At 34.9% G+C, this 17,482-nt stretch overlaps 1 protein-coding gene across 1 annotated transcript in view; it reads left to right on the top strand.

The window, feature by feature from the left end:
• LOC139840453 (probable cyclic nucleotide-gated ion channel 16) overlaps positions 1–17,482 on the top strand; it is a gene marked incomplete at its 5' end in the record, with an annotated part of 72,597 nt that overhangs the window by 9,758 nt on the left and 45,357 nt on the right. Inside the window, 1 exon segment of the mRNA XM_071830719.1 lies at positions 13,859–13,890. Coding sequence (XP_071686820.1) covers positions 13,859–13,890 — 32 coding nt within the window.

The raw sequence follows: 17,482 nt of genomic DNA, 5'->3' as shown, positions 1-17,482 counted from the left end.
GAAATAAAGTAATACGAGCTTATTAAGAATTAGATTAAATCAGAAAAGAACGAATGGAGAAACGGTTAGAAGGGTTGTTGAGTTAGCGGGATGTCACGGGTTCAAACCCGGACTTGGGCATTATTTTTAGGGCTACTTTCCCTAAGGTAGTTATTTATCTAATTATTATTATTATTATTGTTATTATTATTATTATTATTATTATTAGTATTATTAAAATTATTATTAATAATATCATTAATATTATTAATAGTATCATTTTTATTAAAAATTATTATTTCTATTAAAAGTATCATTTTTTTTTTTTACTAGTAATATTATCATAATTAGAAAATTTATCATTTTTATCAAAATACTATCTTATTATTATTTTGACATTAATATTATTATTTTTACATTACCAATATCATTATCATAATAACCATTATTATTATTATTATTATTATTATTCTTATTATTATTATTGTAAAATAAAACAACATTTATTTATGATCATTATCAATATTATCTTATCAAATAACAATTAGTTATATAACACTATATTTACTACATATAACATAATTTTATTAATACATTTATAATTAATAAGGTTATTAATGAAAAACCTAATTAAAATAACAATTAAATCTTTAATAATATATAAATTTGTTCGATTACCATCTTGTGTGTTAATATATATATAAATGATATAGGTTCGTGAATTCGAGGCCAACCCTATACTTGATAATGACGTCATATGTATTTTTACTACAAAATACATTAGGTGAGTATATAGTCCCTTTTAAACTCTAAATATTTTTGGGCTGAGAATACATGCGCTGTTTTTATAAATGATTTACGTTATGGACACAAGTGATCAAAAATAAAATCTACGTTGAGTTGTACCATGGCATATTTCTTTATACTTGGTAGCTAATATTTACGTGAGGAGCGTAAACGCGAATCCTGTTGATAGATCTATCGGGCCTGACAACCCCAACCGGGCTGGACGACCAGTTTTAAACGGTTGCACAGTACTTCATTTCGTTACTACACTTGGTACGGTGTAGGGTTTATTTAAGAATATGCTGCTGTGATTTAAATGTTAAGTATCGTTACCAAGTGCTCAACGACTTTTCATACACGAGGAGTGTATTATGTATAAACATGAAATCTTGTGGTCCATAGTTATAACGCTGCTAGCATCAAACCTATATATATCTCACCAACTTTATGTTGACATTTTAAAGCATGTTATTCTCAGGTACGAAATAAGTCTTCCGCTGTGCATTTGCTCGTGTTAAAGATATTATTTGGAGTCGATCATCGCAATGGGACCAACTATTGAAGGCTACGTCCGGGAGGATTAGGACCGGTCCTTTCATTATTTAATACCGAAGTAATCATGATGTTGGACTAAAATACTAAAATTGGGTAATTGGGCTTTGTACCATAATTGGGGTTTGGACAAAAGAACGACACTTGTGGAAATTAGACTATGGGCTATTAATGGGCTTTATATTTGTTTAACTAAATGATAGTTTGTTAATTTTAATATAAAGATTTACAATTGGACGTACCTATAAATAACCATATACTCTCGATCGGACACGATGGGCGGGATATTTATATGTACGAATAATCATTCATTTAACCGGACACGGGAATGGATTAATAGTCTATGGAATTATTAAAACAGGGGTAAAATTATGTACAAGGATACTTGGCATAATTGATAACAAAGTATTAAGACCTTGTTACAGTTTAAGTCCCCAATTAGTTGGAATATTTGACTTCGGATATAAGGATAATTTGACGAGGACACTCGCACTTTATATTTATGACTGATTGACTGTTATGGACAAAAACCAGACGGACATATTAAATAATCCAGGACAAAGAACAATTAACCCATGGGAATAAACTAAAAATCAACACGTCAAACATCATGATTACGGAAGTTTAAATAAGCATAATTCCTTTTATTTCATATTTAATTGCACTTCTAATTATCGCACTTTTTAATTATCGCACTTTTATTTATCGCAATTTCATTATCGTTATTTACTTTACGCTTTAAATTAAGTCTTTTATTTATTTAATATTTTACATTAGGTTTTAACTGCGACTAAAGTTTTAAAATCGACAAACCGGTCATTAAACGGTAAAAACCCCCTTTTTATAATAATAATATTACTTATATATATATATATATATATATATATATATATATATATATATATATATATATTTGTATTTTTATAAATTAAAACTAATATAGCGTTAAGCTTGTTTAAAAGATTCCCTGTGGAACGAACCGGACTTACTAAAAACTACACTACTGTACGATTAGGTACACTGCCTATAAGTGTTGTAGCAAGGTTTAGGTATATCCATTCTATAAATAAATAAATATCTTGTATAAAATTGTATCGTATTTAATAGTTTTTCCTAGTAAAATATAAGCTATTTCATATACACCTCGCAAGAACACCAAGTATTTTTGGCGCCGCTGCCGGGGACAGCCGAAGCGAAACGCTATATATATAAAAAAAAAAAAATTTTATTAAGTTTTAATTAGTTTTGTAAAAATACGTTTTTAAATATTAAAATTCAAAAACATAAAAAGAAGAAATTTTTTTTTATTTATTTCTAAAAGTTTGTTCAAAATATATAATATATAAAATTATAAAGTAATTTTATTTCTATTTTACTTTTTAAAATTAAGTTTTTATTTAATTTATATAAATATTTTATATAAATATTTTATATAAATATCAAAAACAGAAGAAAAAAAATACTTAAAACTGAGAATTGGGCCGAAACCCGTCGAAGCCCAACACTGTTTTCAATAAAGTATTAAATTGGGCCGAACTATTTTAGCCCAGTTTTTAATCTGGTAAAATTGCACTCCGCGATCTCGGAGGAGACAAGGCAAAAAGCTTAGCGATCGCGTAGCACACCCTGACACGCCTGGTCAAACCCTAATTCTGCATTAATTACGGAGTATATATTATTATTATTATTATCTAAACCCTAATTAGGGTTGTTTATTTAATATTAATATTTAGTTTAGTTTTAATTATTTAATTTGTATTTTTAGTTTATAAGTTTATTAATAAAGTATAAAATTAATAGTTTTATAAAATAAATAATATAAAAATAATATTTTTATAAAAATTGTACTTTTTACAACTTCAAGTAAATTTTTATATTTTGTACCTTTTTAATCGTTTATTTGTAATATTTGTATTTTTCGCTCATTTTTAGTTTTAATATAGTATTTGCCGTAGTTATTTTTATTTCTATATTTTTAGGCTTTGCCGTAAAATCCCTTAAGTGCTTTTTCTTTAGACTAAGATTTAGGTGCTTTAAAATTTTGTGACGCCGTTTTTTTTTATATTTTAGTACCTTTTTAACTTATTGCCGTTTTGGGATATAGTATTCTTTTAAGCTTTAATATTTTGAGACGCAACTTTTAATTTTTAATTTTTAGTTCCTTTTTAAGTATCGAGGCGCTACTTTCTTATTTTTATTTTTCGACGCCTATTATTTTTCGACCATTTATTTTTCCACCTTTTTCGACGCGCTCTTTTTCTTTCTTATTTCTCGACATTCTAGTTTTAGGACATAGAATTTTTCTATTTCTTCTCTCTAAATTTCTTTAAATTACGAAAAATTATTTTAAGCGGTTAAATTGATAGACATCAAAATTTTCTGGTTCGTAGTAATAGTCGAATTTGTACGTGGACCGGGTTATTGGAGCCAAACATTACTCAATTATATTGAGACCAAACGAATCCTGCCCCTCTGTTGCATCTTTTGGCTATTCGAAACGTGGGCAAAATCAGAAAAGTCTATTAATTTGATAACTTATATAATTTTTCTTCCTTTTTAAAAACAAATAGGATATTCAGTGAATGCACCGAGCAAAATGTTCACCACCTTTTGTACGTTCACCACCTGTAACCAGATCAAGACATCTAGCAAACATTGTCGCCGTTGATTTTTCTTTAGAATCGTCATCCAGTCGACCAAGTACTCCAATTCAAATTTCCGATAATCCATTTTTTGAACCCGACCTCACAATTGAGAATCCGGAGAATATTCAGGGACGATTCCGAGATCCTGAACCATTAATCTTTCTTCCGGAACCACCAATCATTCAAACAGAGATTGTTGAGGAACGAACCATTAAATCAGAATCCTCTAGTGATTCAGATTCAACAAATTCAATCATGGAAAATCTGGAACCTCTAAGTATGGAAGACCGAATGAGAGCTAAACGCACTGGCCAAGGTCACGCAATTACTCAACCAGACATTAATGCGCCAGATTATGAAATCAAAGGACAAATCCTACACATGGTAACTAATCAATGCCAATTTAGTGGTGCGCCGAAGGAAGATCCAAACAAACATCTTCGTACATTTAATAGGATCTGCACTCTATTTAAAATAAGAGAAGTGGATGATGAACAGATATATCTCATGTTATTTCCCTGGACTTTAAAGGGAGAAGCCAAAGATTGGTTGGAATCGTTACCTGAAGGGGCGATTGATACATGGGATGTTTTACTTGAAAAATTTCTTAAACAATTCTTTCCGGCATCTAAAGTCGTGAGACTTCAAGGAGAAATTGTTACTTTCGCACAGAAGCCAAACGAAACTCTGTATGAGGCTTGGACAAGATTTGGAAAGTTATTGAGAGGATGTCTGCAACATGGTTTAGACACCTGTCAAATAGTACAAATATTCTACCAAGGATGCGACATCACTACAAGGAAAGACATCGACATAGCAGCTGGTGGTTCCATTATGAAGAAAACAGAAACTGACGCTTATAAAATTATTGATAACACTGCTTCCCACTCACATGAGTGGCATCAAGAAAAAGATATCGTTAGATCATCTAAAGCAGCTAGAGCCGATTCTAGCCATGACTTAGACTCCATTTCAGCAAAGATAGATGCTGTCGAGAGACGAATGGAAAAGATGACTAAGGATATTTACTCAATACGAATTAGTTGTGAGCAGTGTGGAGGACCACATTTGACAAAAGATTGTCTCAGTATTGAGCTAACAATGGAACAAAGAGAGAATGTTTCATACATAAATCAAAGGCCTGGAAATAATTATCAGAATAATTATCAACCGCCAAGACCGATTTATAATCAAAACCAGAACTATAACTGAAATGTTCCATACAACAACCAACAAGGTCCTAGTAATCAACAAATATCCAATAATACTTACAATCAGCAAAGACCTAATTTTCAAAATAAACCACCACAAACCGATGATAAAAAAACCGAATTTAGAAGATATGATGACGAAGCTAGTTGAATCTCAAACTCAATTTTTCACATCTCAGAAACAAACCAATGAACAAAATGCTCAAGCATTTAGAAATCAACAAGCTTCTATTCAAAATCTGGAACAAGAAGCAAGCAACTTAGCAAGGTTAATAGGTGAAAGAAAATCGGAAAGTCTACCTAGTGATACAAATGCTAACCCCCGGAATGAAACAGCAAAAGCCATTACCACAAGAAGTGGTATTACACTTAAACCAACTGAAATACCTGTAATTTCTGATGAAGCTATTCCTACTCTACAAGAACCACAATCTGAGCAAGATAAGGAAAAAGAACCGGTAGTTGAAAAGGTTAATGAAGATAACACAGTTAAGGCTAAACCTTATGTTAAACCATACCAACCACCACTTCCTTACCCGAGTAAAATGAGAAAAGAGATACTTGAAGCTGAGCAATCCAAATTCTTGGATATGTTTAAACAAATAAATGTCAATCTTCCTTTCGTTGATGTGATTTCAGGAATGCCTAGATATGCTAAATTCCTAAAAGATCTGACCACAAATAGAAAGAAAATGGAAGAACTCTCGGCTGTTACTATGAATGCTAATTGTTCTGCAGTGTTGTTGAATAAGATACCAGAAAAAGTATCTGATCCAGGAAGTTTCACAATTCCATGTTTTCTGGGTAGTCTTAGTTCAATAGAAGCATTGGCAGACTTAGGTGCTAGTATAAATTTAATGCCGTATTCACTATACGCTAAACTAGACCTTGGAGAATTGAAACCAACACGAATAAGCATACAACTAGCCGATCGATCAGTAAAATATCCTAGAGGGATAATGGAAAACATGCTAGTTAAAGTTGGTACTTTAGTATTTCCAGTAGATTTTGTTATTCTGGATATGGAAGAAGATTCTCAAGTTCCTCTCATATTAGGAAGACCATTCTTAAACACGGCTAAAGCAATGATAGACGTGTTCGGTAAGAAACTGACCCTAAGTATAGAGGACGAGAGTGTTACCTTTTCAATTGATAGAGCAATGCAACAAACGCAATCTGCAGATGATACATGTTATTATATTCAAACTATAGAATCACATGCAGAATTGTTAGAAGAATTTCCAGAATTACAAGGAACAGGAGAATGTTCTTTAGGAGAAGGAACTGAACCAATTGATGAAACTGAAATGTTAGCTACACTTATGGCTAATGGATATGAACCAACAACAGAAGAAATTCAAATGCTAAAAAAAGAAGACAGATATCGATATAAATCATCGATAGAAGAACCACCAACATTAGAGTTAAAGCCACTTCCAAACCATTTGGAATACGCTTATTTACATGGTGAGTCTGAATTACCTGTAATAATATCGTCTTCTCTTACTGAAAATGAAAAATCTCAACTCATTTCTGTGCTAAAAGCTCATAAACCAGCTATTGCATGGAAGATTCATGATATTAAAGGAATAAGTCCTTCGTATTGCACACATAAAATCCTTATGGAAGAAGGTCATAAAACGTATGTGCAACGTCAACGAAGACTAAATCCTAATATGCAAGATGTTGTTAAAAAAGAAATTATTAAACTGCTAGATGCAGGTTTAATTTATCCAATCTCTGATAGTCCATGGGTAAGCCCAGTTCAATGTGTACCTAAAAAGGGTGGCATGACTGTCATCACAAATGAGAAAAATGAGCTTATTCCTACTAGGACTGTAACAGGATGGCGTGTATGTATTGATTATAGAAAATTAAATGACGCCACCAGAAAAGATCACTTTCCCTTACCTTTCATTGATCAAATGTTGGAAAGATTAGCCGAAAATAGTTACTATTGTTTTCTTGATGGTTTTTTCGGATATTTTCAAATTCTAATAGCACCCGAAGACCAAGAGAAAACCACATTCACGTGCCCTTATGGTACTTTTGCTTACAAACGCATGCCATTTGGACTCTGCAACGCCCCTGCAACCTTTCAAAGATGCATGATGGCAATCTTTCACGACATGATAGAAGAATGCATGGAAGTTTTCATGGATGACTTTTCAATCTTCGGTGATACATTTGAATCATGTCTAGTTAATCTTGAACGAATGCTTATTAGATGCGAACAATCAAATCTAGTTCTTAATTGGGAAAAGGGTTAAAGCCAAAAATAGGCTACAAACTTACACAAATGTACCGATATCGCCCACAAACTCATTTCTGTCCTACTGTCGCCTACAAACTTTCAAAAAGTGTACCAATGTAAACAAAAACTTTCAAAAAGTGTACCAATGTAAACAAAAATGACTTGCTACCGGCTAAACAGGTCAAAATTGACACGTGTCGTTCGTGGATTGGATCTTAACTCTTAAAAAAAAAAATTATCAGCTCAAAATTACCGGCTAAACAGGTCAAAACGCCAAAATGTTGATATTAGCACACTTTTTGAAAGTTTGTAGGCGAAAGTAGGATGGAAATGAGTTTGTGGGCGACATCGGTACATTTGTGTAAGTTTGTAGCCTATTTTTGGCTTTAACCCTTGGGAAAAATGTCATTTCATGGTTAAAGAAGGCATCGTTCTTGGTCATAAAATTTCAAAGGAAGGAATTGAAGTAGATAGAGCTAAAGTAGATGTAATTGCTAAACTTCCACATCCCACCAATGTTAGAGGAGTTAGGAGTTTTCTAGGGCATGCCGGTTTTTACCGACGTTTCATAAAAGATTTTTCTAAAATTGCCACTCCTATGAATAATGTGACGCCCCGTACAAAATCATCGTGTACGGTACATCAACAACAGGATCATTACAAGGTCAAACACTATATGCTGTTCGAAAACCAGTTTTGCATTCATGAACAGATAACGTTTTACAAAAGATGAATAGGAAACATTAACATGAGTACATGATACTAAGGTCATTACAAAGCTATTGTTTTGAAAATAACATAAGTTGGGAATGCAAAGTAAAAGTTTCATGCTTGAGACATCTCTAAGTAATGCAGCGGAAGTCTAACACAGCAAGTCTGTAACAGCAAGTCTATACACCGAGACTAGAACAGCAAGGCTAACAGCAGAAGCAACAACGTCTAAACACCTGAGAAATACATGCTTAAAAAGTCAACACGGATGTTGGTGAGCTATAGTTTGTTTGTATTCAGTAATGTAATGTAGGCCACGAGATTTCAGTGCTTCAAACAAGCGTTTCAAATCAGTAATTCAAATCAGTATGATAAAGTATATGTATAACCGTGGGCACCCGGTAACTAGACTTAACGTTTATAACCCCCTGAAAGTACACTTGGAGAGTGCGTATGTTCATGAAGTATTAAACACCCGTTAAATGCTAGCGCGACTAGCCCGAGTGGGGATGTCAAACCCTATGGATCCATATCTAAGATTCGCGTTCACGGTTCAAAAACCAATGATTAAACGTTACCGAGCTAAAGGGAATGTTTATGCCGTTGTATAACCCACACATATATAAGTTTAAGTACTCGTGCCTAGTATGTAAAACATAAAATCTGCATGTATTCTCAGTTCCCAAAATAAGTTAAAGTAAAAAGGGAATGCAATAACTCACAGTGATAAAAGCGGTAAAGTCGGTAATGAAAGTACGCAAGTAGTAAGTCGGTCTGAAAGGTCGTCAACCTAAATCAAGGGTTACTAGGTCAGTAGGTTGTTTTTATAAATTCTAATAGTACATAAAATAAGTTTAAGTGTCATCATCATCATCATTCATCATCATAAAAGCTAAGTAAGTTCGACAAGAATAGAGATCGAAACAATAGGCTGATTTCGGTCAGCTGCTGCGACCTCTACGTAAATCAAAAAGATGCATAGGCAGTGGCTATGGCTCCGTATGTGAGTCCCCTAACCGCTGACCAATTTTCAGAACCTAACTCGTCTTCGTTTGACCGTGGCGACGGTTTAAGTGCGAGTAGGTCAGAAATTTCAGCACAACGTTAATAGGGTGTAGTGACTCTCGGAGGGCCATAAATCCTAAACCATAACTCGGATTAAGATGAGGCCTAAACGGAAAATCATCTACTCGAACCGAATTAACTGAAAATCAACTTTCCAGTAGCCCAGGTGGTCTGATAAGATATGAAAATCAGTGGACAAGTGCTCCGGTGAGGTTCTTGGTGCTTGATGCTCATCACGGTTCTCATCCTTGATGCTTGTAGCTTTAAGTGTACAACTCGTTGATGGTTTAGCATCACTTTTGACCAAGATTCTACCATCAATACACAATATGTTAAGACCAAGTGGTAACACAACTCATTTAAGAGTCTTAGATGGATGATGAACCAAGGTTACATCATATCCTTAGTCTTAACACAATTACAAGTCCTATTTACAAACAAAGTTACAAACTTTACATCAATCAAACAAGTATGAACATGATCCAAGTCAAAAGAGGTGATGGAACCCTAAGCTAGAGAGCTTGGATCCCTTTCACACAATTTATAAGGTCACAAAGCTAGAAAGCTTGAACCTTTAGTGTTCTTGAAGATCTTGAAGCATAAAGCTTGGATCTTTAAGATATATGAAGATAACAAACAAAAGTTTGAATCTTTATCACAAAGTAACAAGATTAAAGTAAAAGAAAGATGAATCTACAAAGTTGGTGAAGATTCAAAGCTAGAAAGCTTGAATCTTCCATGTTCTTGAAAGATTCATGCTTGAATCAACAAGATATAAGCAAGATCAAAGCTAAAAGGAACTTTGATCTCCATAATATGATGATGATGGCCACGAAAATGAAAGGAAAAGAAGAAGAAAAAGAAGACTTACAAGCAATACTAGAAAGGGAAGAAAGAAAGAACAAGTGTGTGTGAAAACCAAATGAGCAAGTGATTTGAATGAGAGGTAAATGGCTAGTATTTATAAGCAAGAAATTTGACAAGGACTGATGACATGGACAAGGGCTAGTATTTATAAGCAAGGAATTTGACAAGGATTGATGACATGGACAAGGGCTAGTATTTATAAGTAAGGAATTTGACAAGGATTGATGACATGGACAAGGGCTAGTATTTATAAGCAAGGAATTTGACAAGGATTGATGACATGGACAAGGGCTAATTAATTGGGTCACTAGCTAGAGTAGGGTGGGCTTGAGCCCAACAAGGTAGAAAGTCCAACAAGACTAACTATTGTGCATAATTAAATTACTACGCGTAATTAAGCATCCAAAAACCCAGGTAATTATTATTATAAAATAATAATTAATATTTCGCAGTCATAATATTCCGATTATGACAAAAGTTAAACGTGCGCGCAAGTTCGCGGTTTATTCGAAACGTCAAATAACACTAACGGTTATAAAGGCTTCCAAAGATCAAGTTATGTATCCTACGTACTCTAAGGCACATTTTAACATATAAATGGAAGTAAACCATGTAAATCAAGTTTCCAGAGTATAAAGTAACACAGTACGCACAAATACGCAGTTTCGCAAAAACACAAGGCACAAAAGCAAGTCGAAAAAGCCGGGTCGTTACATTACCCACCTGTTAATGGAAATTTCGTCCCGAAATTTGAGGAGTGACAAAAAAAATGGTACCGTATTTAAATAAGAAGTAGCATATCAAAGTTCCGAAAGATTCGTGGGCTAAAAAGTGAGCTATTTACCTTGAAAGGTACTCTGGCGTATAAAAGTAAGAATAGGTATATGCTATTAATTAAGTCTCTTAGGAGATCAACAAATTGATTTCGTTTCTGGATAACATGAGTATGTTGTCTGAATATATCCACAAAAGAAAAGATGATGTTTTTAGCCTTACAGGCATCTTTAGTATGCTGGATGCATGAAATACATCATGAATGTTACTAAACTCATCTAAAACATTGAGCGCTTATGTCACAATACAAAGCTGACAGGTAGGATGGAAAACATGGTGATCATAACCATGCGATTTGATGTCTGGATAGTGTTAGCCACGGATTTTACTAACCCCTTGATTTCAGAAAGAGACCATAGGCATAAAGAACTCGATATTTAAGAACGTTTCATTTGACTATATGAATTGAAACTTTTGATGAAAGTGAATAATCGAACTTATATGCAATGCAAGCCATAATTATCTATAGTGCCTTCAGGACGGTCTGAACGAACAATGAAGGATATCACCCAGTTTACCATACTGCAGGTGAACTTATCCTTAGATGGAATGAAAGAACAGTTCCATAATGTAACTTTATCCTTTCAGTTACATGTTGAAGTTAGGGTTAACATTAACTAGAACAACATATAGTTGCAACCAACGAAGAAAGGAATGTGTAGAGTAACCATATCCGTATTACAGATGTTTTAAGCAGTCCCTTCCAAGAGGATAACAAGATTCATAGATTCCTAAAGTATGTTACTTTACATTTCTGAAAGAGAATCGCACGAAAGGTGTGATCTTTGAACCAGGGTGAACTCTTCGAGCGGTTTGTTCTGAATTTATCCTTATACTTAAGGAGATGCGCGGACAAGAAGATACGTGGACCCTTGGTCATAAAGAACGGTTTACTCTAAGTGAAAAGAATCTCAAAACGATTCCTTGTACCTCAACCTACTAATTCATAGAGATGATTTTTACGAGGATGTTGCGATTAGCCGTGAAATATTGAGAATAGAAATCCACCTAGTGTCCTTCCTACAATGGGGTGACCATTGAGTGTACCTCAGAAAACTGATTTATCGGCCCGCGATTTTGCCATGTTTAACCTTAAAAGGAACATTTTTCGAGTACAAAGACTTCCTAACAAATTTTTTTTTATAAATCTGCCACCCAAAGTGGCTCAAGCGTTTTTAACAAGGATTTTAATAGTAAGCTTCATCCCTAACGGAGGGAGAGAAGAAGTGTGATCCCTACATGGTGTAGTCTAATACGGAAACCTTTAATAAAATCAACCGAGGAAGTTTTGAAAAACCTTTAAACGTTTGATGCGACAACATAAATGGAACGAAGTTCTTGGTAAATTTAGAAGTATGTATAACGAGTACCATTTGCACAAAATTATTTGACATAAAACAACTCAATAAAGGAGCGATTTTTAATCATCTTGAAGGTATAACTTAGTATGTACTAACCCAAAATAAGTAAGGGTAAATTTATACATATATGATTTTATAAATCGCGTAAGTGATAGAAAAGTTTTTAGTACTTTCATTTGTCCATAAATCTCGTGAGGACCGCACAAATAAGCAACGTGTAAATCAACGTGTAAAAATTTTGATAAACATAGTTTTTCGTATTTCAGAGGTTACGAGTTGAAAAAGGTCGAGTGAAAAATCTTTGAATCATCGGTTGACATGTTACTAGGTAATGAAAATTAATGAATTAAATGTAGTTTTGATGATTATCCGAACTTAAGTCTTTGGCCCAAAAATGTTTACGTCCGAAGCCGTTGCTAAAAAGTGAGGTATGAAGGATAGAGCATGAGGATGAGAAGTTAATCGCTTCTTGACTTTGCAGAATGCCACACAGGTTATGGATAATATTAAAGTCGGAATACTAATGATGTTAATATCGCTAGATGAGAATTTCCTTGGAATAGGTCAGGACTTTGAGTTATGTAAGATAGAGCATCGCTCCGACAGATGTGAAGAATAAGATCCCTGGGGTAACGCAGTAATTTTGAATGGTTTAAGTGTTTGTGGATGCCCGAACGCTCTGCATGATGTGGTAGTAAGTGCCTTCATCACATACACACACATGAATCTCTTAGTTTCGACAGTTGTCTGTCTTCATGATGACTTGGATACGAATAAGCAACGAAAAATTTTATATTGACAAGCAACGAAAATTTTATAGAATTCATTTAAGGTGACGATGTAAGAAAAGAAATTAAGTTCTTAGCAAACTAGGGTTATGTACAACACGTACCATTCAAGGTAAAATATCCTTTGAATAAAAGATTTGATTTGTAAAAGTGAAAGTAAAATTTCATATGTATTTGTCAAAAAGAAGTAATTATTTACTTTATTTTATATAACGTATACGATTTCAAAAATTTACACGAATGGCAAATAAAATAAATTTATTTTTATTAAGTTTTGAGAGGATCGCACAGTAAAATAGTGTAAGTAAAATTTTGGCAAACAAAATTTTCATATTTCGGAGGTTACAAGTTGAAAAAAGATTGATGAGAATCGAGTAAAAGACTTTTGAAAATCTCGGGTGATATTTGAGCAAAAATGTTACGAAGTAATGAAAACTGTTGAATTTTAATGTGGTTGATGACTATTAGTAGGGCATAAGTCCTTCGACCAAAAATGCTTAAGTATAAAGTTGTTGCTTATAAGTGAGAAACGAAAGGGAGAGTATGAGGACGGGGATTAACTACCCATTGATTTTGGAAATTCCGAACTGGTATGACTAATATCGAAGTAAGAAGGGTGATGGTGTGATTATCATTGATTAAGAATTCTCTCGGAATAAGTTAGGATTCAGTGTCGCATAAGAATGAGTATCAAATACGATTCTTGGGTAGTATAGTATTTGAATTGCTGAAGTGACGGGATACAATTTCCTTTATGTATCGTTATCCATTGTATCGGTTTCTTTCATGGCTAGAAAGTGAGCAGATTTGGTGAGGCAATCAACGATAACCCCGATAGTGTCATAACTGCCGACTGTTTTCAGTAGTTTCAGAATGAAATCCATCGTCATCCCTTCCCATTTCCATTGTGGGATCTCGGGTTGTTGAAGTAATCCGGATGGCTTTTGGCTCACCATTTTCACGAGGTATATGAATAATCTTCTTACTATAAATAACTTTCGCTTTCGTCCTTGAAAGTCAGTCCATTCCAACTATTTCCTCAAAGCTTTCTAACTCGATGAGTATTAGGTTAATTTTAAGGTCCATTCCAACCAAATCTTATTATACTGCCGTGAAAATTTTTATCAACCTTCTCAAATAACATCTGCTTGTGCGCAGGTAACTAATCCTTTCCAACTACTACTATAAAACTTCCAAGTTTTGTTGGCATGAGGTCATCTCCAAATGACCCACCTGTTAATTTTTAAGGTACTATCTTAAATTACTCCTCTATCTCTGCCAACTTACCATTAGCTTGTCCTATAGAATACTTAACTCTCATGATTGTTAATGGCTTATTAGTCATCACACTAGGATTCTTAGGTATAAGGTTTCTATCACTCTAGTATTAAACAATTCCGAGACGATAAATCATTGTGAAGAAATGTACCCTAACTAAAATCAGGATCCATGCGAGTCTCCATAGCTGAGATAACGATTGCTCTATCGTATGTGAGTCCAAAGTTTTTTTTTTCCTATTTGAGAACTTTTTCCTTAAGTATCCAGGGTGTCTATATCTATAACAAATTTTCGGGTTATCAATTCTGCAGTCCAGGCCCTTCTCGTACAGTATCTAGACTAAGTGGTTATTCCTGCCTTTATCAGACCATAATGCGTATACTCAAGTGGTTCCTACCAAAATTTCCTTTGAATCGCTTCATATTCCTTATGTAGTAACATTGGGACTTCTGCATAATTCACTTCAATATAATTACGCTGGCCTGGCGTCATTATATTGTACTAAATCGTACGTTCATTCCAATATCACTCCATATGGTCAATGTAACGTGATCACTTTCAGTTCTACTCAATTTCATCCAACGGTGCTTTATCTATGCTATCTAAAAACAAAATCTACATAATTAATCTCACGGTTTCTCGGTGTGGGTGCGTAAGTTCCGTAGGTCATGCACCAATGCCTAAATGTCCTGAAATTTCTTCAAAATGTTCAGGTTCAGGTAACATCGTTAGGTTCCTTTCTAGAAATTCAATCTGGGTCTCGCTTCGAGTTGTATGTGTAGCAAGTAGTAGTACGATATGTCTTGAGGCGACTCCCAAGTCTTTGGGTATGGTTGAGCATCAGTAGAAGGCACTCTGACCTTGTGAAAGGAGATGTCCTCCCGACTTCCCCAATGCCTAAGAGTGTTAGGGTACTAAATCCAGAAATGTCATCAGATCGTCGAGCAGTGGTGAAGAACGAAAGAGATAAGTGACGGTCATGAAAGCGTACGAGATACGAGCCATCTTGCAGGAACTGAACAACCTTCGAATGTTCACACGTCGTACGTGGCTATTTAGAGTGAGCTCGGGGTGCGGTTACTCCGACAAATCCTCCAATATCTCCTCCTCCGAGGATCGACTTTAGTGGGCGTGTAATCCGAGGGGTACTCCTCCTAGATTGCGTGAAGAATCGTTTCGATCTCTGAAACGGTGGAACAGTAGTAACAGGTGGATTATAATACTAATCCTTAGGGTTAGACGTGTGGGAAATGGGTTCAGAAGAACATCTGAACTAGGAAAGGTAAGTTTTTCCAAGTCGGTGCAGCGAATAGTAGGCATGAAGCAAGCATGTAATCAGGCACTACAGCAAGCTAGCTCGTTTACAGCAGTATATAGCATGGCAATATTAACAGTACTAAACAGAAGTAACATGCAATCAAAAGCAGATAGTAGCATGCAGTAGCTAGAATAAGCAAAAGCATGCAGCGAGTTTACATAGCAGTAAAAGGAAACGGTAGCATGCAGCAAGTTCATACGGTAGTAAAAGTAAGCAGTGGCATGCAGTAGTAGTAAGCAGTAACATGTAGTAATATAACACAGTAGCATGCAGCAGGTTCCGCAGAAACAAGTAAACTAGCAAGTTGTAGATTAGTCCTATTAGTGAATCCTACTTGGGTCGGTCCTAGACTCACTAATGCAACCTAATTCCCTACAACCAATGCTCTGATACCAACTGTGATGCCCCGTACAAAATCATCGTGTACGGTACATCAACAACAGGATCATTACAAGGTCAAACACTATATGCTGTTTGAAAACCAGTTTTGCATTCATGAACAGATAACGTTTTACAAAAGATGAATAGGAAACATTAACATGAGTACATGATACTAAGGTCATTACAAAGCTATTGTTTTGAAAATAACATAAGTTGGGAATGCAAAGTAAAAGTTTCATGCTTGAGACATCTCTAAGTAATGCAGCGGAAGTCTAACACAGCAAGTCTGTAACAGCAAGTCTATACACCGAGACTAGAATAGCAAGGCTAACAGCAGAAGCAACAACGTCTAAACACCTGAGAAATACATGCTTAAAAAGTCAACACGAATGTTGGTGAGCTATAGTTTGTTTGTATTCAGTAATGTAATGTAGGCCACGAGATTTCAGTGCTTCAAACAAGCGTTTCAAATCAGTATGATAAAGTATATGTATAACCGTGGGCACCCGGTAACTAGACTTAACGTTTATAACCCCCTGAAAGTACACTTGGCGAGTGCGTATGTTCACGAAGTATTAAACGCCCGTTAAATGCTAGCGCGACTAGCCCGAGTGGGGATGTCAAACCCTATGGATCCATATCTAAGATTCGCGTTCACGGTTCAAAAACCAATGATTAAACGTTACCGAGCTAAAGAGAATGTTTATGCCGTTGTATAACCCACACATATATAAGTTTAAGTACTCGTGCCTAGTATGTAAAACATAAAATCCGCATGTATTCTCAGTTCCCAAAATAAGTTAAAGTAAAAAGGGAATGCAATAACTCACAGTGATAAAAGCGGTAAAGTCGGTAATGAAAGTACGCAAGTAGTAAGTCGGTCTGAAAGGTCGTCAACCTAAATCAAGGGTTACTAGGTCAGTAGGTTGTTTTTATAAATTCTAATAGTGCATAAAATAAGTTTAAGTGTCATCATCATCATCATTCATCATCATAAAAGCTAAGTAAGTTCGACAAGAATAGAGATCGAAACAATAGGCTGACTTCGGTCAGCTTCTTCGACCTCTACGTAAATCGAAAAGATGCATAGGCAGTGGCTATGGTTCCGTATGTGAGTCCCCTAACCGCTGACCAATTTTCAGAACCTAACTCGTCTTCATTTGACCGTGGCGACGGTTTAAGTGCGAGTAGGTCAGAAATTTCAGCACAACGTTAATAGGGTGTAGTGACTCTCGGAGGGCCATAAATCCTAAACCATAACTCGGATTAAGATGAGGCCTAAACGGAAAATCATCTACTCGAACCGAATTAACTGAAAATCAACTTTCCAGTAGCCCAGGTGGTCTGATAAGATATGAAAATCAGTGGACAAGTGCTCCGGTGAGGTTCTTGGTGCTTGATGCTCATCACGGTTCTCATCCTTGATGCTTGTAGCTTTAAGTGTACAACTCG

The sequence above is a fragment of the Rutidosis leptorrhynchoides genome, chromosome 4 (genome assembly GCF_046630445.1).
Source record: "Rutidosis leptorrhynchoides isolate AG116_Rl617_1_P2 chromosome 4, CSIRO_AGI_Rlap_v1, whole genome shotgun sequence".
Classification (NCBI taxonomy): domain Eukaryota; kingdom Viridiplantae; phylum Streptophyta; class Magnoliopsida; order Asterales; family Asteraceae; genus Rutidosis; species Rutidosis leptorrhynchoides.
The sequence above is the reverse complement of the archived record's forward strand: the minus strand, read 5'-3'. Positions and strand labels throughout refer to the sequence as shown.